The sequence below is a fragment of the Chelonia mydas genome, chromosome 11 (genome assembly GCF_015237465.2).
Source record: "Chelonia mydas isolate rCheMyd1 chromosome 11, rCheMyd1.pri.v2, whole genome shotgun sequence".
NCBI lineage: Eukaryota > Metazoa > Chordata > Testudines > Cheloniidae > Chelonia > Chelonia mydas.
This window is the reverse complement of record NC_051251.2, coordinates 6,610,804-6,634,524: the sequence shown is the minus strand read 5'-3', so window position 1 is coordinate 6,634,524 and position 23,721 is coordinate 6,610,804. Positions and strand designations below refer to the sequence as shown.

Here is a 23,721-nt window from a genome sequence, read left to right as displayed (position 1 = left end):
GAGAGGACTGCGGTGGGGCACAAGTGAACATGAGAGAGAAGAAAGCAACAAACAAACCAATATGGATGAAAGAGAGTGGCTCCCATCAGCCAACAGGATATACAACCAATACCTCTTCTGCTGCTACATAGCTAGGCTGCCTACTCTCACCATCACAACTTTGTATGCCAGATCCATCTTTGCTCCTTAAATAACTACAGCCCTGCTTAACTTGGGAGCCCAATATAGGTCTCATTGAGGAACCCTTCCAGTGAGCTCCTGTATTCACGAGCAGCCCCGTGAGTAAGGGTTCCATCATTTGGCCCACTTTTGAATTGACTGGCCTCCCCATTGAATGTAGAGGTTACGGTGCCATTACATTTTAACAGAGAGAGTAAGAAAAAAAAAACAGCTGTGTTGAAAGAGATGTGACCAAGCCTGGACAGAATACGAAACTTTCTGTCCTGCCAGCTCTCTCTTGAATTAAAAAAGGAATAAAAGTGAATAAGCAAACAAGACCATTACCTGGAGTTCTCCAGGACAGGTCATCCTTAACACAGCTATATTCCAGAAAAGATGCAGAGTATGTTTTCAACTTTAAAAAAAAAAAGTTTGGCTCAAGGGATATAGTTTTATGCAAAAAGAAAAGGAGGACTCGTGGCACCTTAGAGACTAACCAATTTATTTGAGCATAAGCTTTCGTGAGCTACAGCTCACTTCATCGGATGCATTCAGTGGAAAATACAGTGGGGAGATTTATATACACACAGAACATGAAAAAATGGGTGTTATCATACACACTGTAAGGAGAGTGATCACTTAAGATGAGCTATTACCAGCAGTGATTTTAGGCAGGGGACAAAGAGGCAGGACTCCTGGGTTCTGTTTTTTGGCTCTACCACTTTGAGTTTGGGTGGGGCACTTAACATCTCTGTCTCTCTCTCTGCCCATCTCTAAAGTGAGTATAATGATGCAGTGGTGTTATGAAGCTAATCCTTATTAAGGGCTTTGACATGAAAGACACCACATATGTTTAAATCAGAAAATCTGCCTTTTTTGGCTAATGTAAAGATTTCTATGTTTTACAGAAAGTGCCTCTTATGGTATGTCAATCATAAGTGATTCGAGGTGGGAGAGCAATATCTTTTATTGGACCAGATTCTCTTGGTGAGAGAGACAAGCTTTTGAGCTCAGAGCTCTGTGTAAGCTCCAAAGCTTGTCTCTCTCACCAACAGAAGTTGGTCCAATATAAGATATTGCCTCACCCATCTTGTCTCTTTAATATCCTGGGACCAACATGGCTACAACAACACTGCATAATCATACGTGATGTTCAGAAAGGCCATGTGCTTTAAAGACAGATTTCAGTTTCATATATAGGGTGAAATTCTGATATTTGATGGGTCTGTGTTTGGCCAATCTCCCAAATAAGCCCATGTCTATATGATAAAGACCATTGCTAATGTGCTTATTCTGACTATATGCAGTCCCCATGAAGAGCCCTTCTACGCTCAAGATTAATCTGTTTAGGAGCATGGGTCATCATCAGGGAGGTGACTGTGTGTTAGGAGCCCCAGTAGGTTGAGTGGATGAAAGGAGAGTCCTGAGCCACAGAATTCCATCTTTCTGCAAGAAGAGAATCTGTTTCTTACAGGAATTCAGGTCTAGATTCATGAAGGTCTTTAGCTGCCTAAACCATAGATGCCTAATTCTAGGGTTTAGGCATCCAAGTCCCAGTTTTGGCTCCGCTGCGATACAGAAAACTCCCTCCAAACTGTAGGTCCCTAAACTTACTTAGTGCCTATGTTGTCAGGGTAAAAGTTCCCTCCATACCTTTGGTTCTGCTTCTACACTGCTGCCTCACTCTATGCATCCAGATGCCTATCTCCCACCTAAGCCCCAGAGTGACTCACAAACTGAATGAGAGAGTGATTGGAGTAGGGGGGCCGGGGGCTGAACCCTGGGTCTCCCACCTCCCAGCCTTAACTACTGGACTACAGAGTCATTCTCTCTCTCGCTGGCCCAATGGCTGTTCCATTGTGGATACATTCTTAGTAGGCTAGAGAGAGAGAGTGAATGTGAAAATGTCTCTCTAGTCTGATGGTGGGAGACCCCAGCCCCAGTCCCCTTGCTCCAGTCACTCTTGATCCACAGTGGTACAGACTGCGGGAGCGCCATATCAGAATATCCCAAAGATTAGTGACTAGAACACTCTCCTGAGAGGTAGGAGACCCCTGTTCAGATCCTTTCTCCCCACCTAGCTGGGGTGGGGGCTTGGGGTCTGGATTTCCCACATCCTAGGTGAGCGCTCTAGCTACTGAGCTAAAAATGATAAGGTGGGTGGCGGCACCACCACTCCTGGCTGTTTTGTGGGCCGCAATGCAGCTGCCTAACTCATTCCTGGAAAAAAAACAAAAAACCAACAACCCTCAAGTGCCTAAGCCGCCTGACCCCAGGAGAGGGGTTCCCAGCAGTGTTGCAAGGTGTCTGATTTTCAATAGGCATTAGGCACCTAAATACCTACGTTGCTTTTGAAAACAACACTTAGGCCCCTAAGTCATTCAGGCACTTCTGAAAATGTTACCCCTCATCTTTTTGATTGTAAACTCTTTGGTACTGGGACTGTCACCTACTAGATCCCTGTTGCATCTAACACAGTGAGATCTTGGCCTGCTTGAAGCCTCTGAGAACTACTGTAAGACTGATATACAGTATTGATCTGCTGTAGGAGTTGTCCAAACATAGAGGTAGACACGCTGGTCTCTGCTCTCTTTTCCTTCCTAGCTGGCCATCGGATTTCATCCACACTCCTAGCCCTGACAGAATCTGACCCGTAACAACTGTAAAATTTTGCACGGCATTTGCTCTGGGAGGAGTTAACTATTGACTGTAGCGTTTAAAGAAGACAAAGGGCATTTCACTGTGCTCAGCATGTCGGAAGCCCTTGCGCCTGGTTTCCTTGGCTGGCTGCTCTCCTTCTGTATTACCATAGGATTTATAACACACAAGCTTGTAGAGGGCAAGGAAAGAAAACAGTAGGAATAATTAGATCCCAAGGTCTTCAATCAGGAAGTCCCAACAGAAATAAATGCTCATTTTAACCCTATTCTTCATTCTTTTTCTTTCCCTTCCTTCCCTTTTGTCCCACAGGGTGCCCTGACAATTTCACCGATTCCCAATGTTTAAATCCCATTACTGCTTTTCAAGGCTGCATGAGGCTCATCTTTATTGATAACCAGCCCAAGGACCTCATTTTAGTTCAGCAAGGTTCCCTGGGGAATTTTAGTGATTTACACATTGATCTGTGTGACATCAAAGACAGGTAATTATTGTCTCTTCTCTCCTTGTATTTGTTTGGGTTTTTTTTCATCCAAGCAGTTTATAAGTGCAGGTTGCTTTAAGTGAAAATTCTAATCCTCCAGCATTACAGATATTAGGCATAATAGAGCTGCTAATAGAAAATATAACTGCAAAAATAGGGGGACTGCAGGGGAAATAGCTTAAATTACAGGAGGCTCTCTTAGCATTGGCTCAGAGGAAATAGAGTATGCAAATTCAATCAAGCTACAGATTTGTGAAGGGATTAAATTTTATGCATAAACAACATTTGATTGCTTTGAAGTTTAAAAGGAATGGGCGAGAGAAGGAGAAATTTATTTGATTCATCAAAACATGTCATCTCCTTAATGTACTCACTGTTTTGTTTAAATAGATCATTTACAATTTTCTTGTTAGACTGTACAACATACCACATTTATAACAGCAGTCTGGCACATCGCACTGGCATATTACAAAGTCAATAGGACTAAAAAATGATCAAGTGTCTGTATCTTCCAAGGACAGACCTGAGCCAAAATCCTGCTCAACTCGGGATCTGTATCCAAGGCTGAGGGAGGTGTGTGGGGGGGAGTCACTGCTTTAATATAAGGAAAAATACAACGAAGTAGTTTTTCATGGGTTTTACAATTTTTCTTTTCCGTGTAAATGTTTTGAATGTGTGCATCACTCTGAAGTAATTATATGAACATAGTATATATTAAAGTTATTCATACTATAGTCTCTAATTTTATTTTGTGAATCTAAACCTTCTTCTGGAAACTTAAATTGGAAGAGATTAGAACATCAAGGTTCTTGTTATGTCCTTCGGGAACTTTAGGAAACAGCAAGAAAGCTCTAGAACTATCTTGAAGCCTTGAGGTGAAAGAGTATTTATGGTATCATCAATCGTTTGAGGTGGGGCTGGTGCAGTGGTGGGCAAATGTTTTGGCCCAAGGGCCACATCTGGGTTGCGAAATGGATGAAGGACTGGGTAGGGAAGGCTGTGTCTCCCCAGACAGCCTGGCCCCGACCCCTATCTGCCCCCTCCCACTTCCCGCCTCCTCCCGGGACCCCCGCCCCCTCCAACCCCCCCTGCTCCCTGTTCCCTGACTGCCCCGACCCCTATCCACACACCCCTAGAACCCCCGACCCATCCAACCCCCTCTGTTTCCCTGTCCCCTGACCGCCCCTCCCCAGAACCTCCGACCCATCCAACCCCCCCTGCTCCCTGTCCCCTGACCGCCCCCTGTCCCCTGACTGCCCCCCAGAACCTTCTGCCACTTATCCAACCCCCGCCCCCCCGGCTCCCCGCCCCCTTACCATTCCACTCAGAGCGGCAGAAGCTCGCAGCCATGCCGCCCGCGCTGCCCGATAGGAGCAGCGGGCCAGAGCGCTGGTGGTGCAGTGAGCTGAGGCTGCGGGGGCGCAGGTACAGCAGGGGAGGGGCCAGGGGCTAGCCTCCCCGGCCGGGAGCTCAAGGGCCAGGCAGGACAGACCTGTGGGCCGAATGTGGCCTGCCGGCTGTAGTGTGCCCACTTCTGGGCTAGTGGGTGGAATCAACTGCCATTGAATATCGAAGAGATTGGACTGGGTGGAGACGTGGGGATTGGTTTTCTGGAATCTAGAAGCTTCTGGAAGGTGGGCAGTTCATCTCATAATCTGGTTCCTTATAAAACTGACTAGACCCTCTGTCTTCAATTCCCTAAGTGGTAGTTTCTTATTGGAAATGTCATAAATATTAAAACTGCTGATCAAAACTGCTACTATGTTGCTCATGTTTAAGGGTTACCAAATGTCAGTGTATGAATTTAGCAGACTCAATATACTGGATAAGATTGACTGGATTGGTACGAAATAAGTAGTTGAAATGAAATGAAATGAAATAATAAAAAGAGATAATGCTTTGTTGAGTGTTGTTAAATAGCAAGATAGAAATGATTTGTGGCCTTCTTACAAAATCAGAATCATCTGATTCAAGACCAAATATACCATTTAATACTTTTGTCTATGAAAGTGGAAGAGGAGAACACTGATGTATTTGGTGGGCCTACTGTGCAGCTGTTCCAATGCCATTGTTATGATTGTTACACAATCACAATAAGCCTGTACTAATCCAGCAGTTTCTGTTCATCTTCAGAGGCCAAAGATCAATCTGTGATCACGCCATAATAGAGGAAAGGCAAAACCATGAACTTGATAATAAAGTTTTCAGCCTTATTGAATGCTAGTGTTGCCTTCAATGTAGCACCCACTCAGCAACTCAAAAGAAAAAAATGAAGTGCAGACAGGTTCTCAACTTGTGGCTCCACTCTGGGTTGCAGGCCTGGCTTGACATAAGTAACTTAGTAACTCATTTCTCAGTGGGCCTAATTGAGAAAGTCAGTGGAAGGTTAAGTTGTAAATAGGGGCTTGACAAACAGTATGCTGGAGGCAGGATGTCTGTGCTAGCTAAGATGAGCAGCAACAGCTTGATGTTGGGGACCATGGACAAGATAAACGTGGAATGTAAAGATCAGGTTCCACGTGAACAGCACATGGACAAAACATGCTGTACAGGGATTGGTTCCCTCAAAGTAACCAAGGCAATCAAAAAATGTGTGATTTAATGTATAGCTAATGTACTGTGTCAATGTCTATAAAGGAAGAGGTGGTCTGTGTAACTTTGGATATGTGGAACGCCTTATACCCATCCCTACACTTGAGTCTGATCAACTCAACGTAGCTTTGCTGTTTACCAAATAAAGGAACCTGTGTGATGAAATCCATAGACAAGGCTCCTGTGTTTCATCAAGGAATATCAGATGTGGAACAGTATGAAGGGATTTAAGAAGCTAACTCAAAGAGTTCCTTCTACACAAGCATTCAGGTCTTGAGCAGTCCAGGCAAACAACGCACGTTACAACAAAGCTTAAACTTGTTCTTCATAATAATTTTAAAATGCAATACTAGCTGTCTATTTAATTTTAAAAACAGCAAAAAATATCCACCTCCCTTTCCATTTCTTATAAGGAGTCTTGAAGTTTAAATTTCCTCAGTGTGATAGGTTTACTTGCTTTGGTCTGCTTAGCTCTTGGAAATCCAGGGGCTCCTGGCTGCTGGCCTGTCTGCCATTAGGGAATTTTTCCCCGAGAACCCCCTGTAACATTTTGCGAAACCCCAGGGGTTCACAAACTCTAAATGAAGAAACAGAGGAACGATTAAAGGAAGAACTAAAAGAATCACAGTTGACGTTAGTTCATGTTTGTTGGTCAAACACAAGAAATGGCCCACTTCTAACCACCAGCATCAATACAGGGCAAATGATGGTATCTGTAAGCAAAACCGCGGAGTAGTGTTTCCAAGTCACTGAAAGAAAAGGGTGAGAAGGAGTACTTTGCCATTTGCTTAGACAATAAAAATAACGTAACCGCTAGTGTGCTGGCTGAGCCTGTATTTGTGACACCGCCATAGACAGTCCGGAAAGGCCGTTGCTCCTCCCAGACAGGAAAGACACCTGACTCAGGAAGTAACCCTGAGATGAAGTTCAGGGTGGTGCCTGCATCGTCATTCTAGAGACTCTGCTTGCTTGTGCTAACCCACCAGGAGGAAGATTGTGAGGTCATGCAACAGTAAAGTAAAAAGCGTGAGAAATTCTCAGGTGCAGCCTTTCTGCACTTCTGATCCATGGGTGTTCAGCACACTATTTAAACCTTGTTGAGAAATAAAGACCATCTTCAAAAAAAATTAGTCCTCAAGTACATTGTGGAAGTTCAGAAATTCTTCTGGAGTCACCATCAGCCCATGGCCGGCTGTCTGACTGATAAAAGAGCATGGATGATTCAGCTTCTCAGTATAGAGGAGTTCCCAGGATAAGTCTCTCTCTCTCCATGTGCATCAAACTCTCCCGTCATTGTGTTAACATTTGTGCTGAGCCTAGAGAGGATTTGGATCAGAACATAGCACACACTTTACACAACAGGGGGCACTCCAGAGACACGCTACATTTACAAAAGCAATGGGCAGAAAGTTATAAAAGGATTTGACAGATTGCAGGAGGATGGCAGCGCTGTTGCAGCCTCATTTGAAATCTGGGTTGATCTAATTAAGAGCAGAGAATTGGAAACACACTAGGACAAGACTGAAAAATGATTCAGAGAAGCTATTACTTTGCCAGCATGATTGATCCCAAATCCAAAGGCCATAGACTGAGCCCAGAGCAGGGAGAAGAAGTTTAAATACAGATAATGAAACACAATGCTGCATCCTTTGCATATCCTCTAGCATTGAAGAGTCAGATCTCCAAAATCTGCCACAGTTCACTGTACAGAATTTTGGCTGGAAAGCTATGGAAGGTGGTAGGACTGAGTTCAGAATTTTGTGAATCTTGAAAAGACCTACACTCCTGTCCAACCAGCACAGCATTGTCCGAGTGTTTTTTAAGCACATTCAGGCTGGTTTTGGCTGAAACTTTGCTTCTTCAGCAAATTCCAAATTAAGCTGGTAAAAGTGTATTGATATATAAGGGCAGATACAAGAGTTTTAGGCCCAACTAGTTGTTAGTCTGGTGACTTGATTACTGTGCTCTTATGTTTTCCTTTAAAAAAAATTCAAGTTTTAGTGACTTGTATTTTGTGTTTCCTTTTTAAATCTTTATGATGATTTTAGGGGATGGTGGTGGAGGGGGGTTGGGGATGTTTTCAAGGCAGGAGAAAATCACAATTGTGTCTATATCCAAATTTCTTATCAGTCCCATCTCTCTAATGAACTAAGCCAAAAACCTGAACCTCAACAACCCTAAACTTCAGGGAAGATTATATCTGGAACCAGATCTGAATTGTAAATCATCCCATCTAGAATCAGGGAATAAGGTGTGTATTAAAATTCTGTAATAGCATTTTCCCTCCAAAATGGGATCTCCCTGTTCTTAATTACAAGATTTATCGCAGCACACACTGCAATGCACGTATTTGTGTAATTGTAACGTGGGAATTATGTAACTTAATTAACATGTAAATGGGTCATTTGTCTTCGTTATCTAGGCAACAACCTCTTCTGGAAAGCAATTTATTTCTTACAAACTTGTAAACTGGCGTCGTTCATTCCCAGATTCTGAAAATAGGAATCCTGCAACACAGTAAAGGCTCCTAGAAGGAGTTTACTGGGAAAACTCTAGGAGCTGGCTAGCAAGGAATAATACCTCATAATCAGCATTTCTGGTTCTGTTTTCTGAAGAGCATTAGATTACGCTAGCTCTGGCTTTTTTAGTGCTTTCTGAATTCATTGGGCGACATCCTCACCTAGTGTAAATTGACATGAGTCCATTTATTTCAGTGGAGTTATGCTGATTTATACTATCTCAGCATCTAGCCTATACTACCTTATTACCGCATAGATGAGGGGGATCACGTGTGCAGAGTGTTTTTGCTGCATGCAGGCTCAAGAAAACTCTCAGGTGTGCCCTCTGTCTTCTTGCATAGGTTTACTGCTGCCTCTTGTGCAGAAGCTACATGTGACTAGGGGCATGTAATATTAGGGATATACTGTGAATGTCCCTTATGCTGGTGCCTTGGGTGGTGGAGAGAAGCAAAGGGTTTTGCTCCAGCACCATAAGCTCCTGTCATAATCACAGTCCCAATCCTCATGACAGCACAGAGGTGGCTTCCTCCATGTTCCCCCAGAGGTGCACACAATCCCAAAGTATGCAGAGAGGAGGTGAGAAGGACAATGGAGGAGCAGAAAACACTAATTCAACTCACTCCCCCTTTGCTCTGGGTGTATTCTAAAGTGCTGTCTTGGGGAGGAGAAGCAGAATCTCCTTTAGCTCAACTGGTAGAGGCCCGTGTTTTTGGAGGCAAGGTTCTAGGGTTCTAGCCCCAACACTGCATTTGAACTATTTAGCTGTTTCTTTAGCACATGGATCTGTTACAACTGTCGAGCTTCAGTGAGTTCATTTTAGCATATATGTATCTATGGTATCCATCTGGCCTCTGTTACCATAGTATCTAGCATCTTACAACCTTTAATGTAATTGTTCTTGCAACTCCCTTGAAGGCAAATAGTAGGACCGTATCCTGCTTGGATGCAGCAGTCTGTGGTACGTTTTCAAGGTTTGTGTAGGTTTGTATAATTATAGGCTTCTTTGTTATGTCCCCTTTGAAATTTCTGCTTGGTTAGGAAAATGTGTGCCCAGCAGGGGATGGTTGTCTCCTTTTACAGAGATTAAATGAGTGAGAAAACAGATTTTCTCGGAACATGCATTTATGGCCAGCTTCCCCTCTCTGCTGTACAGTGTGGGAGGCAGGGTGAGAAGGTGTGGAGGGAACATAAAAGCAACATAAGGGAGAAATGGTGACTAAATTTTATGCCTGTCCCTAAGTCTCTGAAGCCCCAAGATGTTATCGCTACACACCATGAAGGACAAAGAAGAGGTTCTTTTGCCTGTATGTACAAAAGTGCATAGGGGAAATAGATGGCTATGTTTTAGGCTTCCCCTCCAGGAGGATCTGTGGCTTGTTATTATGGCTATGCGATCTGAAGTATCAGTGCGAGTAATGTTACCCTGCAGGAGAGGAAGGAGAAGGGGCCAAGCATGTGTTAAAAATCTTTCAGAAAGCCGCTGAGAATTGTGCTGTATCTGACCCCTACGGGAACGCTCATTTGAAAAGTGCAGCTCTCAGACACTGCTGGGAGATGTCATAGCCGCCAGGCATGGGCCGGCCGGCCAGCCAGCCCGAACTGCTGCTCATGATTTCATGCTTGTTACCTTGAGTCCTCGCCAATGGCTCTGTCTTGGTGGGCATCTGGGTAAAAGTCAGAACTGCACTTTTATTTCAATTATTCTTCAACCAATTTGCCACTTTCCTAACTTGACTCTGAACCATGAATTCCCCATTTCTACAAATGCAATAAATCTGTGTTCATCCCGCAGCGTCCTCAATTTAAAATGCTAAAGGATGAAGTGCAAATCCAGTCAGATGTGGTCATCGGGTCCTGCTGTGGCCTGGGTATCTCCTTGGTTGGTCATTTAGAGGCTGTGTGGAATGATCATAGCCAGCAAGCCCCCTGGGCTCTATTCTGGTCACTGAGGCGCTGTAATCTTAGGCACATTACAAGTCTGGTCTGCAAAATGCATGTGACACCTCCTTGATAGGAGTATTGGGAGACTCCATTCATTGATGTTTGTAAAGAGCCTTGAGGCTCACAATGAGAAAGTGCTATAGAAGGTATCTAGCTCAGTGGTTTGAGCATTGGCCTGCTAAACTGAGGATTGTGAGTGCAATCCTTGAGGGGGCCATTTAGGGATCTGGGGCAAAAATTGGGGATTGGTCCTGCTTTGAGCAGGGGGTTGGACTAGATGACCTCCTGAGGTCCCTTCCAACCCTGATATTCTATGATTCTAAAGTACAGTGGGCTGGACTGGATGACCTCTGAAGGCCCGTATCAGCGCTACATTTATAGGATTCTATAAGTGCACAACGTTGGTCCAGATTCTCCTCTCACTCATACCAGTGTAAATGAGTAATAACACCATTTATTTTCCAAGAGTGGTGTAACTTGTTTTGTAACCTTAGATAATGCTCTGTGCCTTCATTTCACCATTTGCACAATGAGGACTGTAATATTTCTGCATATCATAAAATGCTTTGTGATGATCATTGTAGGAAAGGCACAATGTAAGTGCTAATTATTGGTTATGTACGGTCTACTTTCCTCCACACGGGGCTGTGGAGAGAAGGCGTACAGGTGTGCATAGATTCAAATATTGTCCTCTTTCTCTCTAGTGGGAAATGAAGGCTGAGGCAAATTCCAGCAACAGCTTATTAAACTTTATAAAATGGCTAGAAAAATAAATATGCAGAGACTGAGAACTTGGCCATGTCGTTGATTAGCTTTAGGATTTCCAACTTGGCGATTGGCTGACAGTATCAGCGAATGGGACTAGAAACGCTAGTTGTAAGCCTAAGGCAGAACTGGTTGTCTGCCGTGGCTGGCACCAGGTGCAGAGAATAGGTGCTGGATCATGGACACATACAAGATGTTGCTGCTGAAGTGCTGCCATGGATGCTAGAAAAATGGACAATTAAAATCCACAAACCTTGGCTGGTTGAATCTGGTCTGGAAAGGCTGCAGAATTCCAGCCTTTCACCATATGGCCCAGATGCTCTGTTTGGTCTTAGGAAGCTCCTGTCGGCTTGTATAGCAGGTGGGATGCTCAGAATAGAGAAGTGAGCACTGCAGGGCTGCCTGCAGCTCAGACTCATCTCAGGCACTTTCTGTGTCTCCCATTTGATGGACTGGGACCCAGAGAGCTAACGCTTATTTGGGGAGTATATTCAGGGGGGCAAACCCCTGCCTCCCTGGGTGTGCAGGGGAGGGCACGGAGGGAGGTAAGATCTGGGGATTGCTGCATGGCTCCTCTTTTCCTGTTCTCCCACTCCAGCAAGCGGCCTGGAGATGCCATCCATTGGAGTAGCCTGTGGTGAACAGTTCTGTGGCCACTACATGAGGAGGGTGGTAGTGGGGCTTTGATTCCTTTGCCTTGTCGCCTCTCATAGGTGCCCAGAAGACTGGCTGCTCCAGACAGGCTCTGGGCAGAGTTTGTGCCCCATAACCAGTCATGATACAATGATCATACATTTATCAATCAGCCTGAGGCCTCTGCAAACACTTTCTCCTACCGCACCATTCTGCCTCGTTTGAGATCCGAGGGGATGCTTGAGTTGGCTGCTGGCGGAGTGTTCTCCATCAGGGCCCCTCCTTTGGAATTATCCCCTCCCTGCCATGGCCCTGGTGGGAAGTAGCTCGCACCAGAGGACCTTCCGGAGCCTGTCTGTGTGAGCAGGCATTGGCAGAGGACTAGGGCTGGTGAGGGGGGTAGGCAAGTGCAGTGGGTGGGGATTTTGAACCCCTTCTGTTCGGCGAGTAGGTGAGACATGGCAGGGTTGGGGAAGGGGGAGAAATGCTGCTGCTTTTGATCATTTATGTTTTGTAACACTTATGTTCTTGGGTTTCTAAATGTAGATTAAGGGCTCACTGGGGTGGAGTTCTGTAAAGATCAAGACTGAAATGAATGAATGGATAGACCATTTTAATTCGATTACTTCTCTTCCTAATGTTGTGTCCTTCATGATGCTGCTTTGACATGAATTGTCCTCTGCATGTTTAAATATGATTGGCACTTCCCCTTGCTAAGTCAAGTGTTGATAGTGCCTGTCAAGGGCCCCACAGTGATCTCCAGTTCTTTAAAACAACAACAACAAAAAATGGATGTAGATCAAAGCCACCTTGGCAGAAGGTGGAGCTTCTTGCAGGACATCCCAGGAGTTCCAGGTCCCTGAGCCTTGTGACCAGGAATGCAAACTCGGCTCTGCATGCCTCGCTATCTGCTCTATTGATCCTGACATTTCTAACAAGCCCATCGCCGTGGTATCAGTGCTTCAGTATCCCATCCTGCCTGGCAGTCAGATGGAAATTCACACATAGTCATTCTTATTAAATCAAGATTCAGCTGCATATTCCGAGTCTCCTAATAAGTACAAATGGTGTTTGGTATAAATAGCACTCAGCATGAAGGGATTGAAGTTAACATCTTAACTCATTTGAGATGACCGTATAGAGCTGATTCATGGGCCTGCTTCCCTCTGCTACTCAGAAGTTATGCAGTATTAATAAGTGCAAGTCAATTGTGTACTTATTTTCCCTACCCCTTTCACATGCTGTTTATTCTCTCGCTATATGAAAAGCCTCCAAAGCATCTTCTAAAGAAGTCTGCTTAATGTGATATTTTCCTTGCTGAATGGAGTTGACCTTTCAAATTCAGCTTTTTTTCCTCATCATCGTCCTAGATCTGCTAAACACGGTTTGCTCTTTTTTAAAAAAAAAAATTAGTTCCTGACTCCTCTTCTCCCTTTCTCCCCCCACCTTATGGTATTGAACAGCAGAAAAAGGACCTTGGGGAAATTAGATGCTATTGCAGGTAAAAGGGGTTGGGATAAATCCACTGAAAGCACAACCCTCTGTATGCACTTGCCAGGTTTTCTCTTGAAGATTTAGTTTATGGCCTACAGCAGATTCCAAACTTCATATGATTTATTTTTTTTAAGCTGGCCACAAAAACAAGAGAATATTGTAGCTAATTATGCCCAATATGTTTCAGCTTTATTTGCTTTATAGTGAATTAAAATTCCTGGCTGGGACTGAAGAAGCAAATATTTGATATTGCATTTGCCCCCAAATAAATAACCTGCAGTATGTTGTGGATGGAATCTGCGAAGGAATCCTTTCTCATATCCATTCTAATTCGAAGTAGTGTTCCTATTTTCAGTGTTTAATATCTTTTCCCCTGAGGCCTCAGTTGCTCACTTCCATTTCATGCACTGGATTATTTTGTTTCTGAAAAAAAAATCCTTTTATATGTTTCTTATTTTTCTTTGCTTGTTTGGCAATTAATTGGGCTCTCATTAGAAATACACTCCTATAATTGGGTGCACTCCGGGCCAGCCATAATTGCAAGGAGGTGTAGCCAGAAATGTTTATCCCGCTTCCACACACTCCTGATCAATGCAGAATTTGCATGTGACCATTGTACTCTTATCTCTGTTATGAATTCAGCCAGAACCATAGAATTGAACACCCTCTAGGATCTGCCCCTAGAATCTGCCCCATTCTTTGAGGCAGTACAGTCTAGTAGCGAGGGTACTGGATTCAGAATCAGGAAATCAGGGTGCTATTCCCCCCCTCTGTTGGGTGACCTGTGAGTTCCTCTCCCACCCTTTCTTTGTTGCCCGTTTAGACTGTAAGCTCCTCAGGGCTGGGGCCCTCTGTTTGTACAGCACCTAGCACACATTTGATTCTGATTTTTTTGTGTGTATGAAATACTTTACTAAATATTTTTGGGTGTTTGGATATTTTTTAAACCTACCTTTTTTTGGTTACATTCCCTCCCTTTCTCCATATTTCTGTTTTTCTGCTGAAAAGGAGAGTCGGCGGGAATGGCGAGAGAGGGTGAGAAAAAATCCCCAACTTGCAGTGTTTTCAGTGTTGGGGAGTTTGGCAAGGTGGAAGGATCCAGGGGAAATGTGCAAAAATTTTGAAAGGGAGATTGTTTTCCCATTAAACTTTCTTCTTTTCTTTTAAAGCCAGTATTCAATAAAAGAAAAAAACTAACCCTCTTCTAATAAATAAGAACAATTTAGACTTGACATGAATGAGAACTATTTGAGACACTTCACTTTTGGGTGTAGCTCTCCTAGACAAGCCTGATTGCTCTTATATGGCAGCAGGACTGGAGGAGAAGAAAATTAGCAACCCATTTACTCTCCCTGAGCCTGGAAATTAGAGCCCAGCTTTTGTTTGGGACCGTGCCATTCAGAAGGACAGCCCTAAATCTGCTCCCTATCTACTATAATATTGAAAACCCGCTTGCTTAATGCAGTTAGTGACAGGGCTTCTCTGCCTGATAACTCACAGGCTGACTGACAAGGAAGCATAGCAAACCCCATTAGTGGCACTGCCAGCTGTTTCACTGTTAAATGTTCCTTCTGTGATAATTATCCAGCAAGAATATGTTTATTTGTGAAGAGCAGGGCCATTGTGAAATTAGGCTATCACGGGGGAACAAGCACACAATGGGCCGACTCTGTGAATGGACTAGGGGAGAAGTTGCCTAGAGTATCAATGGACAAATGGCAATGTTTTGATATCTTATGGCTTTTGCCAGGGTCCTGCCCCTATCTCTTGGACACTGTCTAGGAGGGGAGATAAAAATAAAAATATATTTTTAAATTTCAATTTAAAATTATGCCAACCTATGTTCAGTCCTAAACTTACTATCATCCATTCAAATAATTGAAATGGATTAAAAATATATTCAAACAGTACAGGTTTGCTGCCAAAGTTTTAAAGAAAGTCAAGCCACTGAACCAGTGGAAGTCACTGGCTGACCACCTGGAGTCAGGTTCTAAACTAACTTTTGACAGTAGTAGCCTCTTCTGCAGGTACGGCGAGAATATTTGCTTCACTTTGGTTCATTCGGCCAGTTCGGTTCATGACTGGACCATTCAAAGTTGAGAGATCATTTGGGAGCTGAAAAAGCAGGAAAGCTTATTTTTCCTCATTCCAAGCAATGACTAAAAACAGGGTGTGGCAGGATGAAATCTACTAGGTTTCGAATCCTGAAGGACATGGTGAACAGAAACAATCAGTTCAATTCACTAACTACATATGTCAGGGTTCCCTCCCCACTCTGAACTCTATGGTACAGATGTGGGGACCCGCATGAAAGACGCCCTAAGCTTATTTCTACCAGCTTAGGGTAAAACTTCCCCAAGGCACAAACTTTTTGCCCTTGGAGGGTACGTTGCCATCACCAAGTGATTTAACAAAGAATTAGGGAAAGGACCACTTGGAGTTCCTATTCCCCCAAAATACCCCTCCCCTTTTACACCTCCTTTCCTGGGGAGGCTTGAGAATAAACAAGATGAGCACAGACCAGCCGTGGGTGTTTAGGACCCTAAACACCCAATCAGATTCTTAAAAAACAGAACTTTATTAGAAGAACAAAACAAAGGTAAAAGAACAACTCTGCAAGATTAGAATGGAAGATAATCTCACAGGCAGACAGATTCAAAACATAGAGATCCCTCTAGGCAAAACCTTAAGTTACAAAAAGACACAAAAACAGGGATACACATTCCCTCCAGCACAGCGAATTTCATAAGCCAAAAACAAAAGGAAATTTAATGCATTTTCTAGCTAGATTACTTACTAACTCTATAGGAGTTGGATTGCTTGCTTTCTTGATCTGTCCACGGCAGAGGCATCACACAGACAGACAGACAAAGCCTCCCCCTCCCCTTAGATTTGAAAGTATCTTGTCCCCCTTATTGGTTCTTTTGGTTAGGTGCCAGCCAGGTTACTGTAGTCTCTTAACCCCTTACAGGTAAGAGGATTTTATAGTACTGTATCAGAGCTTCTTAACCCCCTTCCCTTTATATTTATGACAACATATAATGCTTCATTTGTTTAATTAATCAGTTAGCTTTCAATGCAAAACATGTTTTGATAGACTTACTCTTTTTGTTTCCAGTACATTTTAGGTAGTTTTATTTAACTAATAGAAAAAAATTTAAAATGCTGATTTTGTGCATTTTTAATTGAACTCCAATTTCCATCCAAATGCAGCATAATGCAAAACCCAAGTAAAAAGTAAATCACCTACTAAATTAGAAATGCATCAGTCATCATTTTCTAACATAAAAAAGTATAAAGAATCTGAATACATTTGTTAAACTGTATAATTGCTTAAATAAAGGTCTATAAATATAGTGTATCCCCCTGATTAGCAAAAAGAAGTACCAAATTATACCAATCAATGAGAATCAATCTTTCTATGGGAAAAAAACTAAAAAAGAACAAGTGAAAAACAAGATTAAAATCAATTGATTTTAATCAAAAAGATTTTAATCAACAAGCAGGAAATCTTGATTTAAATAATTTGCCCTGCTGTTTCATGCTGATATCTGGAACTGGAAGAAACACTTGCTAAATATTTTGCCTGTCTTTGCTTTATGCAGACATCACAGACTCTAAGAACAATGAATAAGGACAACGTATATTGCAATGCCCAAGAGAAATAGCCTAGTTCAGAGCAGAATAAAATCAGGTATCAGGACAGCCCCATCCTATTCTGTTCAGGCTCTTATGCCACACTCAGCACAGTGGCATCTGAACTCCATTTTGCTGTTCTGAAGTAGCCTTTTTCTTTACCAGAAAAACTGGCTGTGAGGGTTTTTTTAGTCTAAAGCAGGGGTTCTCAAACTTGGTTCGCGGCTTGTTCAGGGTAAGCCCCTGGCAGGCCGCAAGATGCTTTGTTTACTTGAGCATCCGCAGGTACAGATGCTCGCAGCTCCCAGTGGCTGTGGTTTCCCATTCCCGGCCAATGGGAGCTGTGGGAAGCTGTGGCCCGGCCCGCGCTGCTTCCTGCACTTCCCATTGGCCGGGAACGGCGAACTGCAGCCACTGGGAGCTGCGAGCGGCCATACCTGTGGACGCTCAGGTAAACAAAGTGTCTCGCAGAGCACCAGTGGCTTACCCTGAACAAGATGTGAACCAAATTTGGGAAACCCTGGTCTAAAGAAAGAATGTTTTAAGAACATAAAAACAGCCATAGTGGGTCAGACCAATTTTCCATCTAGCCCAGTATCCTGTCTTCTGACAAAGGCCAATGCCAGGTGCTTCAGAGGGAATGAACAGAACAGGACAATTACTGAGTGATCTATCCCCTCTTGGCCAGTCCCAGCTTCTGACAGTTGGAGGTCTGGAGACACTCACAGTATGGGGTAGCATCCCTGATCATCTTGTCTAATAGCCATTGATGGTCCTATCCTCCATGAATGTATCTAATTCATTTTCTAATTCATTTCATTCATTCATTCAGTTACACTTTTGGCCTTCATAACATCCCCCAGCAACAAATTCGACAGGCTGGCTGTGCCTTGTGTGAAGAAGTACTTCCTTTTGTTTGTTTTAAACCTGTTGCTTCTTAATTTCATCTGGTGACCCATAGTTCTTGTGTTATGTGAAGGGGTCAATAACACTTCCTTATTCACTCTCTCCACACCAGTCATGATTTTATAGACCTCTGTCATATCCTCCCTTAGTCTTCTCTTTTCTAAGATGAACAGCCCCAGAGTTTTAAATCTCACCTGGTATGGAAGCTGTTCCACCCTCCCATCCCCCAATGGTTTCTTGTTGCTCTTCTCTGTACCTTTTCCAATTCTTTTTGATATGGGTCAACCAGAACTCCATGCACTATTCAAGATTGCGCCAAATTCCATTCTCATTACCCCAATATAATTCCAGAGTAAGTGAGATCAAGCAAACACACACATGAAATATGCTTAACAATTGCGACTACAAGTAATTTTAGGGGTAGTGTGAGCAGAGTGATCTCTTCAACAACATTTGTGGTTCTGATACCGCTGCTCTGTTTGGCTCTTTCCATAAAACTTGTGAAGTCAGTGCTGTTCACCCATTGGCTTCGGTGTGGAGCGTGGGTCTCCTGATAGCTGGCAGTGTTTCTGCTTCTGCTACCACTGCTTAATTTGAACACTTGTAGCCTAAGTCTGCAAGACTTTTCAACCAGCTGTTTTCCTAATGTAGTGGTGGGGTGACTTGAACACCTCCTGGGGTCTGACTCTTCAGCTCTGAGCTCCTAATGGAATATAAGAGGGTGCAGAGTGGTGTTCCCTTTACTGGAATTGCTTGGACATCCACCATTCATGTAACAAGCACTCTCTTGGTACATTGGTCAGCTGTAAACAGATGCATGTCACTGTAATGCCCTGTTATTTCTATTTATTTAGTAAGTGTTTGCAAATGGAGTCCCTGAGTTTGCCTTGCAAAATGATGAATTCTAACCCGAGAGTGGTTTATGTATCTCCTTTATTTTATTTATTTATATACATTTCATTCCTAAACTCTGGGTGCATTTAGTGTTTAGCATTATTAACAATGCAAATTTTAATAATAACAAAAATCAAACCTTAAAAACATGCCTGCAAGATAATGGGCTCTGTCCCTTCCCCCACAGAACAGCTTCATTCCACCATCCTTCCCCAGCCACCATGAAACCATATGAATCTTACAGTATGTCCCACAGGTCACCAAATCTAGGCTCTCTCTATGTAGGTATGCAATATCACCAAGGTATCTGAGCTTGGACCGATGAAGATAGAGATTAGAGCTGGTTGAAATATGGACATAGTAATGTCATGAGAAAATTTAGCATTTCAAAGCTGTTAAAATTTCACAGGAATCAAAATGGAACCATTTTTTCTATGATTTTCATGGAATATTTTTGGAAAAAAATTCATATTGTTGGTTTTCCTTTTTCTTTTTCTTTTTTTTTTTTTTTTGTCCACTGACTAATAGAATGAATGAAGGCCAAGATATTCTGTTTTCATTTTGGTACTCTGTATCTTTTCAAAACGTCCTCCATTTTGAGAAAAGAAAGTATTGGGGAAAAGGAAATAATCTCTGACACTCCATTTCTTCCAAAGTTGAGCACATTCTGAAAGGTTAGAGTAGCAAAAATAAAACTGGAAAAAGAAATGAAAAAGTGTGGGGGGGGGAGAAAGGAGGGGGGTAAGAGGAGAAAAAAACAAACCCAAGCTAAGATGTCATTCATTGGGGTGTGGGGAAGGGGGAGAATGAAGGAAGAGGAGAAAAGAAGAGAAAGAACAAACATGAACATTCAACATTTCAATATTTGAAAAAAAATTAAATGTCAAGGAAAAAAACAGAAAAATTCAAACACACAAAAGTCTTTTCTCAAAATTTTAAGTTCAGGAAAAAAAAGTCCATATTTCATGGGTAGGGGGGACGTTATGACCAGCTGTAATAGAAAGTTCCAGTGTTAAGGACCACTTTTGCCAATTAAGCACTCATTTTGAAATTCTCAAATCGCCTGACACTGTACTTTCCAGGTCCTTGATTGTTCTGAAGTGATTAACTTGCAACTTGCTCTGTCCAATGAGACCTCTAAAAAAGGGAGATCTTCTGTACTTCATGGACAGTAAAACTCTCTTGTTGCTTTTTCTAGGGGTTGGGCTTATTCCCAGAATCTTTGCCTGAAAGTTCCCCATCTCTGGACTGTTGAGCTCAGTAGCCAGCAGGCTCCCTCCCTCCATTTTAGAACCGTAAGGTGTATGGATACTATACACACAATGAAGCCGTTTAGTCAGTTAAAAGCTCAGGAATGGGAGCCAGGGGACCATTTAGGGATCTGCGGCAAAAATTGGGGACTGGTCCTGTTTTGATCAGGGGGTTGGACTAGATGACCTCCTGAGGTCCCTTCCAACCCTGATATTCTATGATTCTATGTTCTGTTCCTGGTTCAGCCACAGACTTTCTTGGGCTTTGGGCCAGTCACTTTCTTCCCTTCAGTTGAGTAGTATTACTCCCTTACCTCACAGGGGTGTGCTGAGTTTTTGAGTCATTAATGTTTAGAAAGCGGTCTAAGATCATTAGATGGGAAGTACTGTTGGCACGATTCTCAGCGTGTGTCTGTTGGCCCAGTTCCATTCACTTCAACAGAACTACATCTGTGGAACTTTAGTACCGGACTGCTCCTTTTTGCTATTTCCCCCTACAACTTTGAGGAAAAACAGTGACTGGTGCATGGGTGATGTCTTGTGCTGACTGTGGGATATCACCCAGAGCCCATGAGGAGCTCAATGAAAGCACCAGATTCATTTCATGCCAAATGCAACATCAAACGCATGGATCTTCTTCCGTTTTTCCATTCAAGTCATTTTATCATCATTATTCTTTGATCATTCCTATCAAAGGGGCCAAATTCTGCCTTCCCATGTGTGTGCAGGTCTCCCTTTGAAGTCAGAGGGAACCCCACATGTGCATTTTGGAGCAGGGTGTTTTACCCATAGATTGCCAGTGCTCTTGTTCAGGCTATGCCTCCAATGACGGTATATTCCAGCTTGATTTTCCTTTAAATTTGGAGGCTTCTTCCAAAGAAGGAAATTACACCCGATTGGCACAACATCGTCAAAATCAATTGCCATGTGATACCATGGTCCTGTGGTTATGGTGCAGGTCTGGGACTCAGGGAACCAGAGCGCTGTCTATGCCACAGACTCCTCGGAAATCATGGGCAAGTTTCTTAGTTTCTCATCATCTGTAAAATGGGGATAACCTTTCCTTTGTCTATTTGGATTGCAAACTCTTTGGGGCAGGGACTGTCTGTTACTATGCTTATGTACAGAGCCTAGCATAATGGGGCTGTGATCTCAGTTGAAACCTCCTAGACACTACCGTAACACAAATAATGATAAGTAGGCACTCTTGTAATACAAAAAGATAATGTAATTGGACCCAGGAATCTGGGACAATTGTGGAATTAGACATCCAATAATTTATCCGTCCCTTGATTAATTTTCATCATGGCTATTTCCTAATGTTGGCTTCGATGGCAATTAGGATAAATTAAGCTTCTAATGAACACACAATTGCTGGACTAGAATGGGATTATGGTAATTGTTAGTGTGGAGATGTACAGAAATTGGTTTCAGAAGCTTTTAGAAGAGTTAGTTATCTGACCAAAAACGAGATCGATGCAGCTGGTGCCAATTAAAGCAAATAGACTAAAGAATGCAAACAGTCTAATTTTGAATTTATTAACAGCATTAAAGCCTATACAGACAATGCAACTTGCATTTTGAGCATTATTGGGGGAAGAAAAATGTGTCTTTAGAAAGTTGAAGGTCAGTGTTCATTTCCATTTGTCTTCTAAAGCATTTTAAAGGAAAGCTGTTCTGTTAGAATATATGTGGCTAAGCATCAGACATGGACCTTTGGGAAACCTCAAATTACTAGTAATTAACTTTATTGCATGGGGTTAATTAATAAGAGGTAACTTAAATGGGCAGAAAATGTGTTCATCAGTTCATGATGCAATTCTGTAAGTGATGATGATGATAACACAGTATTGTGCTTAGCACTTCACATCTTTTAATAAGTAACTATTTATTCTTTCCAAACCCCTTTGAGGTGGGTGTTACTCTCCCCATCTTACAGGTGGCGGAATTGAGAGGTACAAGCCTCCACAGAAGCAGGGAGTACAAGTAGCATTTTGGTGCAGTGGCTAAGGCAGGAAAGGTGTGTCGCCGGAGGGAGGAAGCATGGCTAAGGTGGACAAATCTGCACCTTTGCAAGCCCAATGTGATCCACTGAAGTGGGAGTGAAACTTTAAGGTAGCCTAATGGCTGCTCTAGCTTGTACTCGGGGTTGTCCCATGGCCCCAGAGGACATAAGAGCCGAGACAAATTCTGCCCCATGAAGCTGGCTAGAGGTTTGAAATGTCTTATCCATTAGACCACCCTGCTTTTCTAGGGCGAAGTGGCGAGGGTGCAGATATATTTTTCAATTGAACTGTGGTTGAGTTAAGGAATTTGCAGAAAAGACATTAAAGAAGGGGAATAGACATTCGAGAGTCATGTGTTCTGTTCCTGGAGATGCAGGTGACCTTGAGAAGGTCACTGCATCTCTCCATGCCTAAGCTTGCCTGTCTGTAAATAAGGATAGGAATACCTGCTTCACATGGGTGCTGGGGGGGGGGGTAATTAGCATTTGTACAGTGCCTTGAGCTCTTTCTGCTAAATGGAGTTGTACAAATGCCAAGTAACATTGATGGGCTCTGTCAGCCACTACACAGGCTACACCTGAAGGGGACAGGACAGCAAAAGGCTGGATTTATGGCATTTGGGTAAAATTTTCAACAGTGCCTGAGTCCATGGAGAAAGTCAGTGGAACTAACTCAGGTCTTTTCAAAGTGCTTCCTCTTTATTCTTCCTTTGGGGCATCCAGGGTTCCTGTCTCCCATAAGAGGCAGGAGTCTGGCAGCTAGCGCCAACAGCACCGTGAGATTTGTATGGATCTCTGTTGAGGTTCATGGCCAGAGACCCAGAAGTCTTGTGCCTCTTCGCTGACTCCTAGTTCTTCACTTCCCCTCTAGCCCGTTGGCAGGGCAACTCCTGCAGGAATCCCGCTATCAATAAACACTGGTTGCTACCCCTGAATATGCCTTCGGGGTGGGGCATTCTGACTTATGGAGTGGGGCAGCCGGTAAATTAATGTCAACAGTGGCCTTCACAGAAGTTAGGGGAATTGTGTCACAGAAAACAACTGTCCTCACTGATCCATTCTTTCCCTGCAACTCAAGTAGGGTTGATGAAATAGTACAAGGTGGAGCAATTGTAGAGTCAACCGCTGCATGTGTTCTGAAAGTGTAACGCCGAAAGACCCCGGTCGTTGGTGGGCAGGAGCGAACCTGGGGCCTTTGGAGTTTAGTGCATGAGGCTCTACTGCATGAGCTAAAAGCCAACTGGCTGTTATCTAAGGCTGTAGAGCAGACTCAGCCTCTCTCTCTCTCCCTGTCTAAGTGGTCTCAGTGCCACGAGATGAGACAGAACACCACACCGAGAAGGTGTGTGGGTTACACAAGCTTTTTGCATCTGGTACTTTTATGCTTAATGACCCTTGTCTAGGTATGAATATAAACAGCAATTTGTTTGTCAGAGCCCTAGAGGAAGCAAGCTTTGCAAAGATCTTAAAGTTGCAGACCTCAGTTAAATAACACAGTGGGATCGTTAGTAAATGATGACGCGAACCACAGAAAAAACCTTGGTGTCTTTTTGTGCATGTGCCATCCCCACAGAGCAGCCGAGCATGCTCCCCCCTGCGCAGGGCTACAGCTGGTATAAATCAGTGTAGCTCCATTGACTTCACTGCTGATTTACCCCAGCTGAGGATCTGTCCCGTGGAAAGGAGCAAAGGCTGGGCAGTTACAGCACGGGAACAGATCATGCAGTTGTAGTGCATGTGGAGTGGATGGATTGTCTTTCTTTCCCATCTACATCTAAGTGAATC

At 43.3% G+C, this 23,721-nt stretch overlaps 1 protein-coding gene across 3 annotated transcripts in view; it reads left to right on the top strand.

The window, feature by feature from the left end:
- Positions 1-23,721, top strand: part of CNTNAP5 (contactin associated protein family member 5) — a 424,927-nt gene that overhangs the window by 240,958 nt on the left and 160,248 nt on the right. For all 3 annotated transcript variants that reach the window (XM_043525185.1, XM_037912460.2, XM_043525186.1), the window contains one exon: positions 3,130-3,301. In XM_043525185.1, coding sequence (XP_043381120.1) covers positions 3,130-3,301 — 172 coding nt within the window. The remainder of the gene's footprint in view (positions 1-3,129; positions 3,302-23,721) is intronic.